The 15,318-nt window shown below is 36.5% G+C and overlaps 1 protein-coding gene across 6 annotated transcripts in view; it reads right to left on the bottom strand.

Moving 5' to 3' along the window:
- LOC131047154 (mediator of RNA polymerase II transcription subunit 13) overlaps positions 1-15,318 on the bottom strand; it is a 171,810-nt gene that overhangs the window by 32,547 nt on the left and 123,945 nt on the right. For all 6 annotated transcript variants that reach the window (XM_057981012.2, XM_057981031.2, XM_057981024.2 and 3 more), the window contains one exon: positions 8,109-9,479. In XM_057981012.2, coding sequence (XP_057836995.2) covers positions 8,109-9,479 — 1,371 coding nt within the window. The remainder of the gene's footprint in view (positions 1-8,108; positions 9,480-15,318) is intronic.

Here is a 15,318-nt window from a genome sequence, read left to right as displayed (position 1 = left end):
CGTTATTTGACTAGTTTCATAAACCAACTTAAAGTGGCTAAAGTGCAAAAAAGAAAGAAATATTAAAAGAGTTCCTTTATTATTTGAGCGTAATGAAATATTAAGAGGCAGGAATTTGATGAGTCTTTCAGTAAGTTTCATATGGTTATTATAAAAGAACATTTTGAAGCTCATTTGGGCATGCTTGGTTTACTTCATCTTATTCTGTATTTTGGGGAGCTTCTTGTGGAGCGAAAGCCCTAAGGGATACCAGTTTTGGTAGTGCAACTATCTACCCTAGCTGGTTGTAGGAAGGATCTGTTGATGATATTATAGCTATGGTCGGATTCCTCTTACCAACCTAGCTAACCCAAATGTCTAATTGGCCTATCGGCCTTAGAAATTTGTGTATTCAATTCATTTGATGTTTTTTATTCTTGAAATTTAATTTACAGATTAATTATCCAATCAACTATGATTGAATCCGTACTTACCGATTTGCTATTATAATTATATTACATGAACGATTGTATTTGTTATCAGTTTTTGTATGATTCCGATTGTGTTTATGAATCGGTTTGCAACCGATTAAGGTTAGTGATAGCCATCGGGTTTAGTCTAGAGTCACAACTTTCTGAAGAAAGCCATCGGGTGTGTAAATAAGTATTATGCGTCTTCCTTAGAAAGTGCATATAGGAATAGAAAAAAGACGTGAATAATATACAGCAGGCAGATCATATTATTCAGAGAATTCGTAGACACATAAACTTGGCATATTGAAGAACACATAGCAGATCGATATATACACAGCAATACAAACCTACATAGTCACTCAGCAAATTCGAATATTCATTCAACAGATCGAATTTGCATCTGCTCCTTATGGTTCGGATTTCATATATTCACATAGTATCCACTGATATCAGATTGTGATCTAAGTACTCATAAAAATTAAAAATTACCTGCTTGCTAAAAACTGATCAAAATTTAACATGGTATCAGAGCAGGCTTAAGAAAAGATCAGATCAGAGTTGAAAGCAAGGTTATCCTCCATTACTGCCTTCAAGTTTGATTGCATCTATCAACGTCAAGATGGTGAACGGACTTAGAGTTGAAGGCAATCTTGATGGTGCATCAAACTTCGTCTCTTGGAAGTTTAGAGTTATGCTTGCCTTAGGGGAAAACGAATTAGACGAATTTGTGAAGGAAGTGGTACCAGAACCAAAAGAAGAGGATCAAAAGCTTCAATGGAAGAGAAAGAACAACAAAGAAATGAAAATGTTGTTGATTCTGTGAAAGATCACATTGTGCCAATTATCTCCAAGTTGACGAAGGCATGTGACATGTTCAAGACATTAGAGGAGATGTATACGATCAACAATATGAGTTGAGCTCTCGCACTGAAACAACAACTAAACCACATCAAGATGACAAAAGGAAAATCCATCATGTCTTACTTCATGAGGATTACCGAATTGAGAGATCAACTCTCTACCATTGGACACACTGTCGATAACAAAGAATTAACCATGTTTGCTCTTAATGGTCTCTCTTCATCATGGGAGTCATTTATTCAAGCGATAAGCGCAAGATCGAAACTCCCTAAGTTTGATCGATTGAAGATAGATTGCATTCAAGAAGAGTCAAGATTGGTTACAAGAGGCATTGGCCAAAGCTCCACAAATGAAGATATTCATTTTCTTGCCTCACACTCCTCAAAAAAGAAAGGTAAGAAAGGACATTTCAAAAGGAAGAAAGATAAGGAATCCAATCGTGCTCCTACATCCAAAAGAAGGATGGATATTTCAGAAATCCAATGCTTTAGATGTGACAAATATGGTCACTACGCAATGAAATGTCCAACCAGGACTATGTCTCAAGCTTCCATTGTGGATGTTGGTGAGACTCTTCCACAAAAGGATTCAAATGGATTCATATTCTATTCAGCCCTTTCAAGCAATGTGCCTACCAACCACAATACTTGGATAATTGATAGTGGTGCATCTCGCCGTATTACTGGATTTAGAGGACACCTAAATGATTTGGTGGAGAGAGATTCAAATGAAGAAGTTGGGACCCTATAAAAGGAGTTGGGACCTCCCCTCTTCACTTGAAATCAGGCATTTCCTTGAAATTGAATGATGTACTATTCGTTCCGGGAATTAAGCGAAATCTTGTCTCCATATCAGCCATGAAAGACAAAGGACATCGAATTGCATTCATAGATGGCAAAGTCCTTGCATGGCCCAAGGAATCAAACATCAAGACAGCTCAAGTCATTGGAGTTCGTCATGGATGTCTTTATAGACTTTGCACTCTTCCTCCTCAAGCCGTACTCCATGACTCATCAAAGCACTTGAAGAGATTCTGATTTGAAAGAGGACATCTTTAGAATCACACCCTGTTGCTCTTCAGGCTATCGAGTTTTAGAGTTCTATTTGTGATGAAGAGATTGAAATTCAGGATGCAAGGGACTTTAGTGAAGATTCTGAGATTTTGCATTTCCATTTTTTATAAAACAAATATTTACCTACGAAGTGCAACAATCCACTTGGGAAAACTATCAAGGCATTTGTGCAGGTGATGATAGCATCTAGGGTTACAAAGCAAAGTTGAGACAAGAAGGCTCTCCCAGTGAGAGGGAGTGTACTACAAGGGGATTTTGTTCTAAATCTCATGATGGTCTAGGGCTCAATCTTATGACAGTAGGTCCAAGGTGATCTTGGATCTAGCACTTTCAGCCGTATGTAGATCATACCAGATGATGAGAGTATTCTAGAGCAAGATATCTTCCATGATTAGGGACCATGTGAGCAGGGTATGCTTCCATGACAAAGGGAGCAGCTAAGAAGATGTGCTTGGGTTGATATCCAAGGATCTTGGTCATATTGGTTCCGAGAGTGGACCATGTCGAGATGGTTCTCTAGTGATCAGTCAGAGGACTATGATTCATGGGATGGAGTCCCATGTATGTAGGCTGGAAGGCCTTTATGCTGACTCCTAGGTCATGATATTCCTGGATAGATGGATACTTGGTGAGCTTGGAATACACCAAGAGTGACGCAGACTCCAACCTTGTATTTCATGATAGTTCAAAGCGTGTGGAGATCAAGTATCACTATGTTAGAGACATGATGGAAAGGAGAGCTATTCAATTAAGATACATTAGTATTGATGAGTAGACAACAGACACTCTCACTAAACCCCTCTCCAAAATAAAGTTGTGTACTTTCGAGGTAAGCTTGGTATGGTGAAGAATTAAGCCCTAACTGAGATTGAGTCTCGGCATAATTGATTTGTTTATATTTTATACCAATGTATTCTTCTCTTTATAAGATGCTTGAAGTGTAAACTCTTGTTAATGCATTTCTCTTTGAGAGAGACTTAAGGTGAAAGCCCTTATCCACACCCTCTGATATGGTTCATGGTGGCTGTCATGTGTGTGACACCATGACAACATCACATGAGAGAGTCCGTGGTGATTTTCTAGTACTTGTGTGTTTACCCTCTGGATGAGCCACAGTGAATATCATTGTGAGGTGACGATTTCACAATGATGAACACTTGTACATTTCACCATTATTGTGAGATGACAATCTCACAATAATGGTTGATATCACGTGAGGTGATATCTATGGATATGCCATAATGGTTGATATCACATGAGGTGATATCTATGGATAAGCCATAATGGTGGATATCATGTGAGGTGATATCTATGGATATGCCATAATAGTTGATATCACGTGAGGTGATATCTATGGATGAGTCATGATGGTTGATATCATGATGAGGTGATATCTATTCTTACATCATCCATGGGTGCAGCCATGATGGTTAATATCATGATGAGGTGATAAGCTTCGTTCATACACATGAGTGTGATCATTGTGTTAGTCATCACGATGAGGTGATCTGACTTATAGAGGTTAAGAAGGATTCCTCCCTAGCTAAAAAGGAGTGTTGATGATATTATAGCTATGGTCGGATTCCTCTGGCCAACCTAGGTAACCCAAATGTCTAATTGGCCTATTGGCCTTAGACATTTGTGTATTCAATTCATTTGATGTTTTTTATTCTTGTATTTAATTTACAGATTAATTATCCAATCAACTATGATTGAATCCGTACTTACCAATTTGCTATTATTATTATATTACATGAACGATTGTATTTGTTATCGGTTTGTGTATGATTCCAATTGTGTTTATGAATCGGTTTGCAACCGATTAAGGTTAGTGATAGCCATCGGGTTTAGTCTAGTGTCACGACTTTCTGAAGAAAGCCATCAGATGTGTATATCCTTAGAAAGTGCATATAGGAATAGAAAAAGGACGTAAATAATATGCAACAGGTAGATCATATTATTCAGAGAATTCGTAGACACATAAACTTGGCATATTGAAGAACACATAGCAGATTGGTATATACACAGCAATACGAACCTACATAGTCACTCAGCAAATTTGAATATTCATTCAACAGATCGAATTTGCATCTGCTCCTTATGGTTCGGATTTCATATATTCACATAGTATCCACTGATATCAGATTGTGATCTAAGTACTCGTAAAAATTGAAAATTACCTGCTTGCTAAAAACTGATCAAAATTTTAACAGGATCACTTAGATTTCTTGCATGGTTTCAAGTTTCAACAATTAAAGTTCATAGAAATTTGTTAAGTCTTAGTCTAAGACAAATTTCAGAGTTCAAAGATTAATTGAGCTTGCCTAGTAACAACTTCCTATTGGGTGCTACAATCCAGATATTATTGGAAGATTTTATGAAGACATATATTTCTAAGCTGGTGTGACATTCTGTCGAATATTTTGTCATTGATGTCAAAGGATGATGATCAAGGTTGTACACTTTTGGAGGATTGCTCAAAATAATAGAGAACTATGTTTGCCTTTCTGAAAAGAATTGGGTTGAGATGCTTATCAAGCTGCTGATTATTCATTAGATCTCCATCAATTGTTTGGTTGAGCTACTTGCTTGCTTGCTTGAGCTACTTGGTCACTTGGTTGAGCTACCTGGTTGTCTGGTTGAGCTACTTGGCTGTGTGTTCGAGCTACTTGGGTGTCAGCTTGAGCTGGCTGCTTGTCCAAGTCACCTGCTTGCCTGTCTATTGCAGCATTACACATCATCCATTGAGTTTTTAAATAAACGGGGATATTTGCATCACAAATAATTGATTCCAAGCAGTTATCTTATTGTCATATATGAAGCCATGTCATATTCCAAAAGCCATTTTATTAAACACAAACGAATTGACTATTGTTGGTGTGTATGGAAATTTGTGTAATTGATATTAAATGGAGCCCGTTTGTCTATTGTTGGACCGTATGGCAGTTCGTGGTTTTGGTTTTAAACACACGGTGATTTTATTTATGGGTCAGTTTTAATGCATAGAGGATACGTGGTGGAGCAATTATCAAAAAGAAGGCGTTGAACATTTAGTGGCAAGTGATGCAAAACGCTTGACCTGAGTTCTTCCTAAGATATGGGTGTAAAATTAATTAAGGCGGCTGTAACGCCTTGTTTTTAAACAAAGGGGAATCGTTTTTTTTTAATGCGTTTTTCCAAGTCAAGGATGTTGGTCATAGAATTTTGGGCGTTCAAGTGCACGACTTCTAAGTCGTGGTTTGTTTAAATGGTTGAGCTGTAACGGAATAAAAAATCCTAATATAGTCCACTCCTTCAGCGATTCATGCTCTAAAAAAATGTTTATAAGGGTGTTAAAAAGATATCTAAGTGGTTGGAAATCGAAGTTTTTCTCATATTTCAGTTACAGGGTCTGACATCATTCTTGGTATTATTTCTGAGTGTTCCTCATGGCTGGGTGCTCCAAATAGAGTATACACTGGGAATATTTGAAAAGAACTGATTTTTAAATGCTGGCCGTCCCTTCCAGGAGATCCGTGCCAATTATCTCAGGGGTTTTAGAGGCATATGGAATCATTTTTTAACATGAATGATCGATTGTGCTGGTGCGTGTTTCATGTGGGACAGATGTGTTGATTATTTAGAGTGTGTAAAGTGTACTGAAGTTGAGTGGAGAAAACGACTGGGCAGGAAGGAATTTTAGTTTTTTCGAATTTCTCAAAGCTGGAATTCACTCTTTCTAGAGCAGTGTGGACAAGGTTTTATATAGTGCCGGCTATTAGGTTGATTTCCTTTTCATATCTTATCTGCCTTTAGTTGAAATTGGTGTTGTGTCTTGATCATTCTTGGTGTATTTCAGAGAGTTGATGCAGATCTCAGATTAGAATTTGCAGAGAAGATGGTAGGGGATTGAAAAAGCTAGAAAAAAGATTGGTGAGTAGGTTTTCATGAAGTTAACGCTGCTGTCTTTATATACTACTTTGCAACCGAATTTTGGTGCTGAGTTGGTGCTCTAACTGAAGATGGTACTTCAGCTGATTGGATTTCGACTTTCGAGGGTTGGTGCTCTCTGGGAGTTTGTGCTCTTTGTGAGTTGGTGCTCACTCAAGTAATCTGGGATGGTGCCCATCTTGTTAATGAAAGATATAGTTGTGCCATGGTTTTTACCCGAAAGGGTTTTCCACATGAAATTTTGTGTCCATGTGTCTATGCTTACTCTCTTCATTTTACTCTATATGGTTTCATGATTTTCTGTGTGCTTTTCACATTCTTCCTAGCAGATTTTTCTTGGTAAGGCATGAGATGGAAACCACTACCCATCAAGGCAAAACGGACTAGCGTGAGGAATCGATTAAGGCATGCAGATATAAGGTGAAGTTAATGGTTTCTATTACTATAATAAGAATATGGCATTGAAAAGAACCACTGCATTCATGAAGTCGTGGGAATAAATAGAATGATTTATTGACTTGCTGGGAGTCTCAGTTGGGTGTGAGAACCTGTATAAGCCTGCTCTGGAACGTGGACCTCTGAGATATCAGAACTGTGCAACTTTGGAGTCATATATCCATTGCTGTTGTAATTCAGTTTGATCTATAAAAGAGATCAGAATCGTATTTCTTTACATCTGTGCTCTGCTGTAACTTACAGCCATTGATTGACGTCATTTGCCATATTTAGGACCATGAATTTATGAATCTGTTATGGAGACAATATGTCACATTTGTATTGCTTTTGAATGCCATCACAATATGTCACATTTGTATTGCATTTGAATGCCATCGATTTGTCGAAGTTCATATAAAAATATTGCAAATACACCAGCTTCTAATTCTGAAACAGAAAACTATCTTTTACACACCCTTGCAACTATTGGACTTGTTATCTGTTAAACCAAAGTGCAAAAATCAAAAAAAAAAAAAAAAAAATCAGTCTGAATTTTACAGCCTAAATCCATAGGCATTAAACTCGTTACACTAATGACATTTTTCCTCATGTAATTTTAGTAATAATGAGCAAGGGGAGCACAATTATCACCTATACACTTATAAGCATTTTTAGTTTATGAAAAAACAGTGAATGTAATCCACCACTTTGGTCCTTTCACTCTCTAGACTTTGTACCCATTTGCAAAGCATTTGTAACATAATTCCTCGTAAGTCACCCTTGTCTCAAAAATTCTTACCCATGCAAGATTAACCCAATTGCAATTGTGTCTCTTGAGCCCCTACAAAAAATTTCATATTGGAGTTCTTTCTGTGAGATTTAATAAGTATTCTTGTCAATTTGTATACTAATAGTAATAAATTAATAATAAATAACTATTTATATATTTCCCCCAGGGTAGATTTGTGACCACTATTTTTGTCCAGCTGCAACAGTGCAAATGCTCTGTCCTTTAAGTAATCAAAGTGTTTTGGATACAAAAGTAGAATATCAAGAAATTACATTAACCATAATCCAAGTCATATATAGCTAAGATTTTGCAGATGGAAAAAAAATTGTCCTTACACATTTGCATGTATGCAAAAAAATGAAGCATTTATTTCTTTGTATCAGATTTATTATTTTTTCCTGTGTTTCACATTATCTAACCAGAGATTATAGACAAAAATAATATCATATATAAGAAGAGAGTACTGTATTACTATTTATAGAAAGATAAGAAAACTAAACCCAGAAAGGGCCTACATAAAGCATAGAAAGAATAATCAATTTTATGGTTGTGCGGTGGGTAACTTACATCTGCAACCAGAGGATCTATTAATTCCACACCAGAACCATCTAGGAAATGACAAGTAGCAAGAGAACCCCCACAGCCTGCATGGACCATGGCAGGTCCACAAGAAAACCTTCGTCTCTGTTGTTCCTGAAATGCTAGCCATGCAAATGGACCATCTCCACATTCCCCATCAAGGGAAATATCTGTTGATGCAGTAGCTTGTTGAACCAGAAATGACATAGCATCTAGAAGTTCATGGAGAGGTTGCTTGAGTGTATTTGAAACTACACTTTCCTCTTCAGATACATTGTATGGTGAGGGCTTCACATTCTCATTTTTAGGTAGAAGATATGCTTTTGAAGCTTTGGGTGCTCCCACTGGTCTCCAAACTCCAACCAGTGCAGTACGAGGTCCATCATGCATTTCTTCATCTGCATCACCAGCAATCCTCACAGGTATACTCTCTTTCATTTGTTTGACAGAAACCTTTCCAGATGGTATGTTTGATTCATGGAAATGTGATGCATTGGGTGGTCGGTCCAGTGATGTCCCAACTGTTAATCGGTTTGAACTGAGACGAACTATATTATTGCTTGACATAAGCACATGCCGAATTCGGCACATAGCAGCTTGTAACATTGCACATTCAATTTCAGTGGCCAATACTGTTCTGGGACCCATTAATAGGCCTCCTGCACCTAGGTCATTTTCACATTTCAACTGGACAGACATTCCAAGTTTTGTGGAAACCAATTGGGAGATAGACGGAAATGCCAAATCCCTCTTTTGAACCACAGAAGAATTATTAGTACTCGATGGCTTCTCATACAATAGCTTTCCAGACTGCACGTGTCTGTAATGCTTTTTCAACTCATGTTGGATGTCTGTGTCATTCCTTATTTTACAAGTACCATTTCCTTTGCCACCATATTCAGGTTTTTGGTCAGAACTTTCTATACATGGAGAAGGTGGCGGTGTAGCACTGTAGACATAGCCATTAGAGCTTGACTGAATATTTCGTTCTTTTCTTGAATCTGGAATATACGGGCTTCTAAATAGAGATGATGTGAGTTCACTTCTTGTAGTCTCAACTGGTGTATACTCAGGAGCAAACATCATCATAGCTTCAGCTTTTGGCAGTGAATCAACTTCTCCCAGTGAAAGACCTGAAGACTGACTCCCTGCTTGTGATGATCTAGCATCTTTGTATGAGTCTTTTTCAGCATCCTCTTTGACCAGTTCTATATCCTGACTAAAACCGTCCAAAGATGAAAAATCTAAAACAGGTAGGAGCATTTGATCCGATGTTTCCAATCCTCTAACATCTGGGCTGCCTACTCCATCTCCACAATCCGCTAGAGATAGCATAAAAGACTCAGCAGTTCCTGGAGGCTTCATGTAAAACATAGGTTATTTTCAGCTTTATAGGACAGAAATTCCTTGATCTAAATTTTACTGATAGAAAAAGTTTAAAATATTTGTCCATAAAAAATTTCTCTCCTACAACTTATCATGCTGTCATAAGACTTACCACATATAACTTGCTAAAAGTTATCACAATGAGTGCAAATGACAACATCCCTTCCTAGAAATACAAAGAAGTAAATAGAAGCATAACATTCTATTCAGAGATTCATAAACCTTGACTTTTCTCAGAACTTAATCTAATTTTAGACGCAGAATAACTTTAACAGAAGCTACTCAAAGTTTCAAACAATTTAAACCAGATTTATCATGCCTACCAAGAAAGATAAATGTAGATAAAGACAAATCCTTGTTTATCATATGAATAACCAGCTTGTTCAAAGCAGAGATTTCTTCTTTTCCTCCTCTTAACTTGTATCTCAAAAACTGTCTATTTTATAATAAATAAAAAGATGCATGAAGAACTAAAATTGCATATAAATAAGCTTTGTAATTAACTTCAATGAAGACTGTATGCAAGAATGACCATAGCAATAGTCATCAAAAGTAACGGAATATGCAGACAGTCCTTTAGATTGATTATAAAAGCCACAGCAATCCATCACAACTGCACCTTCATATATTTTCCTATTTACACACCAAAAACCAAATTATTTCCCTGTCTATATGGATGAATTCCCTTGTAAGACAGTCATAGAACACAGCTTAATTGAAAGCTGGAAACAGAGCTCACTCCTTGCTTTTACAGCTAAGCCTCTCTCTAAATGATTGGAAATGGAGAGGAAAAATGTCTGAGAATCACATGATATATATATATATATATATATATATCGGCCTTCTATTAGGGCCTGAAATTTTATCATACTTTAACTGGAGATAATTTACTGAAAGAGGTAACAAAGTCAGACCTTATGATGCATTAGTGCCCAGATAGACTTATAGTCAGACCATTTATTTTGCTTTATGTCTAAGGCATTTTATACCCTAATCCTTTACTATAGTATTTGTTGTATGTTTCACTCCCTTTGGTCTATTTTGGTCATTCGCGGGCATCAATATTCTTTATTTCTTTCTTCATCTGCAACTTGTCTAGTATCCCCCAAAAAATATTTTGTTTGTATCCCCTATCACTGCAATCTTGTAAAACATCTCAACATATTATAGAGCCATGTTACAACATACGTATATCTCTACATAAGATCCAAGAACGAGCTGTCTTTTATTTAACCAAATATTTCAACCCTTTTTTACATCACAATTCTCTCACAAAATCAATTTTAATAAAGCCTCATAGTGAAAGACTAAAATTTTCAAAGGACCATATACTGATAATAACTATGAATGATAATGAGCACACATGATCTATACTGATGAATAAAATTGGAAGATGTTGTCCTCAGCTACAACACCTTGAATTGTGGGACATTATCATTCTTACAAAAACATCCCTATGCAGCCTTAATGACAAATTATTTTTTATGTTGTTCTAAGATGAGGGTAATACATCGAGCAATGACTGTGAATTAGCAAGATGTGTTTTACCACACATTGCAATTGCCTTCCATTAGAGGTGTCAGCTTTAGGTTCTAAAATGCATTATAAACATATGCAAGTTTTAGTTCAAAGGCACCCATTACTTCTTCGAGATATCTTCTTTATAGTAACTATATTCTCTCAACTACATCGACATTTATATCAATCAATAGTTGTGACACGCAATTTGATCTATACTTGAAGATATCTAGTTATTACCTGTCAAATGATTTTAATGCCCATACCAAGACCAACCAATACATTTATAAGATCTTGCTAAGGATTTACAAAAGGCCTTACCTCACCTCACTCAGAGGTGTCTTTCACTCCATTTAGTAACTTTCTAGTACACATAATAGCATACATCAATCTTAGACATATGTCAGTTTTGCCAATTTAAAATCCACTTAGACCAAAATAGACCAAATTGGACTACAAAAATTATTGATGAATAATCATATGGAAATATATTTTATTAGATATATAAAATGGGCTAGTGTACTTTATTAAACATTTCATACATATATCCTTAAATGTTCTACATATCTCTATGTACATCTTTATTCTTTTAGGAAGTTCATTTCTCTAGAAGCTTTCTTCTTTTTTTAATTAGAAGCTTCTTTGTCATTCATTGTGCTCTATATATAGTATATGTTATTAAAATAATATTGTAATGTTTCTATAATGGTCATCTTGGCCTTAGTCATTTTGTTCCTTTTAGAATGTTTATTTCGTGTTTCTATTCTCGATCGTTTCCATTATGGAAAGATCGTCTTGTATTCTCTATTTAAGGAGCCTATCACCTCCTTTTGTAATTATCAATTTAATCAATAATATTTACATGGTATCAGAACCAGCTATAATTTTTTAGCGAATACTTTTTAAATAAAATTCATGATTTCATTACCTGAAATTTATTTCCAGAAGTTTTTTGACACAAATTTTTATGAAAAATCATGGTTTTCTTAGATCGATGGTTTCAAACCTGTCTTTTATTATTAAATCATGTAGGATTTTTCATGATTTTCTCCTCAAAAATCATGGTTGTTTTTGAAACACTCTTTTTCAGATCTTGGAGGGTGTCCTTTTTTTTCCAACAAAAACATGCTGGGTTTTTCATTTTTTGCACCTTTTTTTCATACAAAAATCATGGGCTCTTTCTCTAATGAAGGGTTTTCTGATTTTTTCCACAAAAAATCATGAATGATGTTGCTGTTTGGGTTTCTACCGTTTTTTTTCCACAAAAGCGAAGGTGTGTGATTTCAGCATCACATTGAGGGTTTGCCAATTTTTCCACAAAATCGTGGTTTCAATTTTTTGCCGATTTTTTTGTCAACAAAAATCAAAGTTTTTTGAGAAGCTGATCTTAGTTTCCTTTGTCTCTAGACAAAGAGAGGGATAGCTTCGTTACCCAACATCATGTTGGATGGCAATCAAAAGGATTATGATAAACTTGGTCATATCCAAAATTTCTGCAGAACCGAGGGTTTAAGCAATAGGCTCATGTTGCAAAGCATTCTCAAGAGGAGTTAACCTTCTATGCATTCATGGCCAAATGGCCTACTACTATGTTAAGTCTTCTATAGGATAGTTCATAGGATGACCATTAAGGGAGGGTATTAAAATAATATTGTAAATGTTTCTATAATGGTCATCTTAGCCTTAGTCACTTTGTTTCTTTTTAGAATTGTTGGTTGAAAATTTTGTACACTTGGGGAAATATACAAAATTGTGGTTTCAACCACAGCACACGAGTAAAAACTCTCCTAATTAAGGGAAGGCTCCCCCTATCTAACTACAACTTGGAAAGTAAAATGGGATGGGACAACAATCTTTCTTCTTTTTTCAAGAAAGACAATATCCTTTTCTCTTCACAGAAAAGGATAGCGATTGAATAACAATAGTAACCACTTTAAAGTGAAATAAGAGAAAGGAAATGAAGTTTCCTGAAAGCGCAAAGACTTCCGTCACTTCCTTCGGGACGGGACAGCAATATCAAGCTCAAAGACTTGACTATTGGAAGTCCTATCTACCCTTTTCTATACTAAATTTTACAATGAATAAACGACAACAGCTCAAAGACTGGAATAACTTATTCTTTTAACACAAAAACAAGAACTAATGCAAGCTCAAAGACTTGCTGATATTTCTTATCAAACAGTAACTTTTCCTCAAGAATAGACGCAAGCTCAAAGACTTGCTGCTCCTTCTAGAGATTTTCCTATTTTAATTAATCTTCTCTACTTGCAGCTCAAAGACTTCAAATCAGATTGGAATAAGCTCCTTTAGAAACACTTGGCATAGAAGAAATAAAAGATTCAAACTCAAACATGTAGCTCAAAGACTCAAAACTTGAGTAATCCTTCTTTCTTATTCTTCAAAACCTTCAATTCACATACATAAGCTTAAAGACTTCTTGCTGTAAATTTGGCAGAGTTTTTGCTTGCTTTTCCAAAAGATAAAAATTACAAAGGACCCTCTCTTCTATTTATAGGAGAGGAGCCTTCAGAAAAAGATGGGAGGATCCTAACTAACTTGAAAAATTCCCTCAACCACCAAGACCTATTCAACAGCTAATTATGGCTTCATTAACTAACTAAGACTTATTCCAACTACAGTCCTAATTGGACACAACTTGTAGTTGCCTTACAAGTAATTACAAAAATGCAAGTGATGACAACTTGCCGAAAGGGAAACTACAATTCTGAAATTACAATTATTTAAAAATTTACAAGTGTTAAAAACACTTAAGTTGCAACTCTTGAAGATACGAATAAATCGAACTTCTGAATAACTTTCTGCAATTCATCAGGATCTGGTTCATGAGTGTTCATAGCCACCACCCTAGTTTTTACGATGACATCATGGCATTGGCATAGCGTGGAATTCCCTTTTTCCAATGCTGACTGGATTTCCTGCAACTTAGTTTGATACTTGATCAATATTTGAATGGAAGCGACTGAGAATTGATCACTTCTCCATTCATCATGAATCTTGAGTTGCAGGTCTGCAAGAACTTCTTCCTCGGGCAGCAGCTCATCATTCTGATTGAAAATGTCGCAGGATGCCTTTTTGCAATGGGAGGTTACATCTTGAAAGACTGCTTCACGCAACTTTAAGGTTTCATCAATTTCTTCAATGAGTGATTTGAGAACAAGAGATTTGTTCTCCAGGAATTCCTCATATTCAATGTACATGACTCTGGAAGGAATCACATCATGCACTTGAAGAACGCTCAACTGATATTGAGGCATCTTTCGCCAAGAAACTAAATTTCCCTCAACCTTCTCCAAATTTAGCTTGAAAGCAGTCAAGATTTGATTCAACTTATCTTCAATGATCTCCAATTTAACCATCATTTCAAATACCTGTCTTATGACTTGTGAGCATAAGTCATGCAGTTGATCAACCCAGGTGTTTAAGGCTTGAACCTTTTGGGCGGCTCTCTCGATACCTTGGATTGGTTCACTGACCCTGGAAGAAATAGGTACTTGGCCTTCTCCACTTGAAGGTTGAGTAATACTTTGGATAGCTGCCATGAGTCTTTGATTCTCTACTTCTAGCTGATCTTTCTTGGTCAACACCTCATCATATCGTTGCACCAATGTAGCCACTGTCTGTTGAGCATCGTGCTTGACAACCTCATGAGTCTGTTTACCCAGTTGAACTTTGGTGATCCGATAATCAGCTGCTTGCATTTCTTCAACTTGTTTATCTGATATTGGTTCAGCAATCTCTGCCACTCTCATCCGGTTCTCATCAACGATCACCCTTGAAACTATTTTTGCCTTCTTCACAGCTTTAGGTTTTGATTGTTTCAAATGTTGATAGTCGAAGGGATCAGGTGAGATCACTTGCTTCTTCCTCTTTGCAATGAAGGAACTGAGCCATGGAGGTAAAGCCATTAACTCTGATTGTGGGATGGAGGGAGAAGCAGTTTCTGTTTGAATAACAGTGGTGACCTTGGGAGAAGTGTCCGTCTGGATAGCCACCATAGTTTGCTGAGTGACGACAGGATATGATGAAGATGTTATGAACTCATCAAAACAGGTCATAGAAGTATCAATATCAGACACAGGTACATATGAAGGATCTTCCGAAAAGATATTCAATAAACTTTCCTGAGGATGGCCTTGAGATGGTTCTGCTGCTGAAAGCGGGAGGACTTTCTGTGGAGATTCCGAAACTGAAGGGACAGATTGAGAGCTCACATCTATCACAGGAGGAAACATGGGTACCTCAATAGGAAATGAAGAAAGAGAATTATGTGGAG

This window comes from Cryptomeria japonica, chromosome 4, assembly GCF_030272615.1.
Source record: "Cryptomeria japonica chromosome 4, Sugi_1.0, whole genome shotgun sequence".
NCBI lineage: Eukaryota > Viridiplantae > Streptophyta > Pinopsida > Cupressales > Cupressaceae > Cryptomeria > Cryptomeria japonica.
This window is presented reverse-complemented; position numbering and strand designations above follow the sequence as displayed.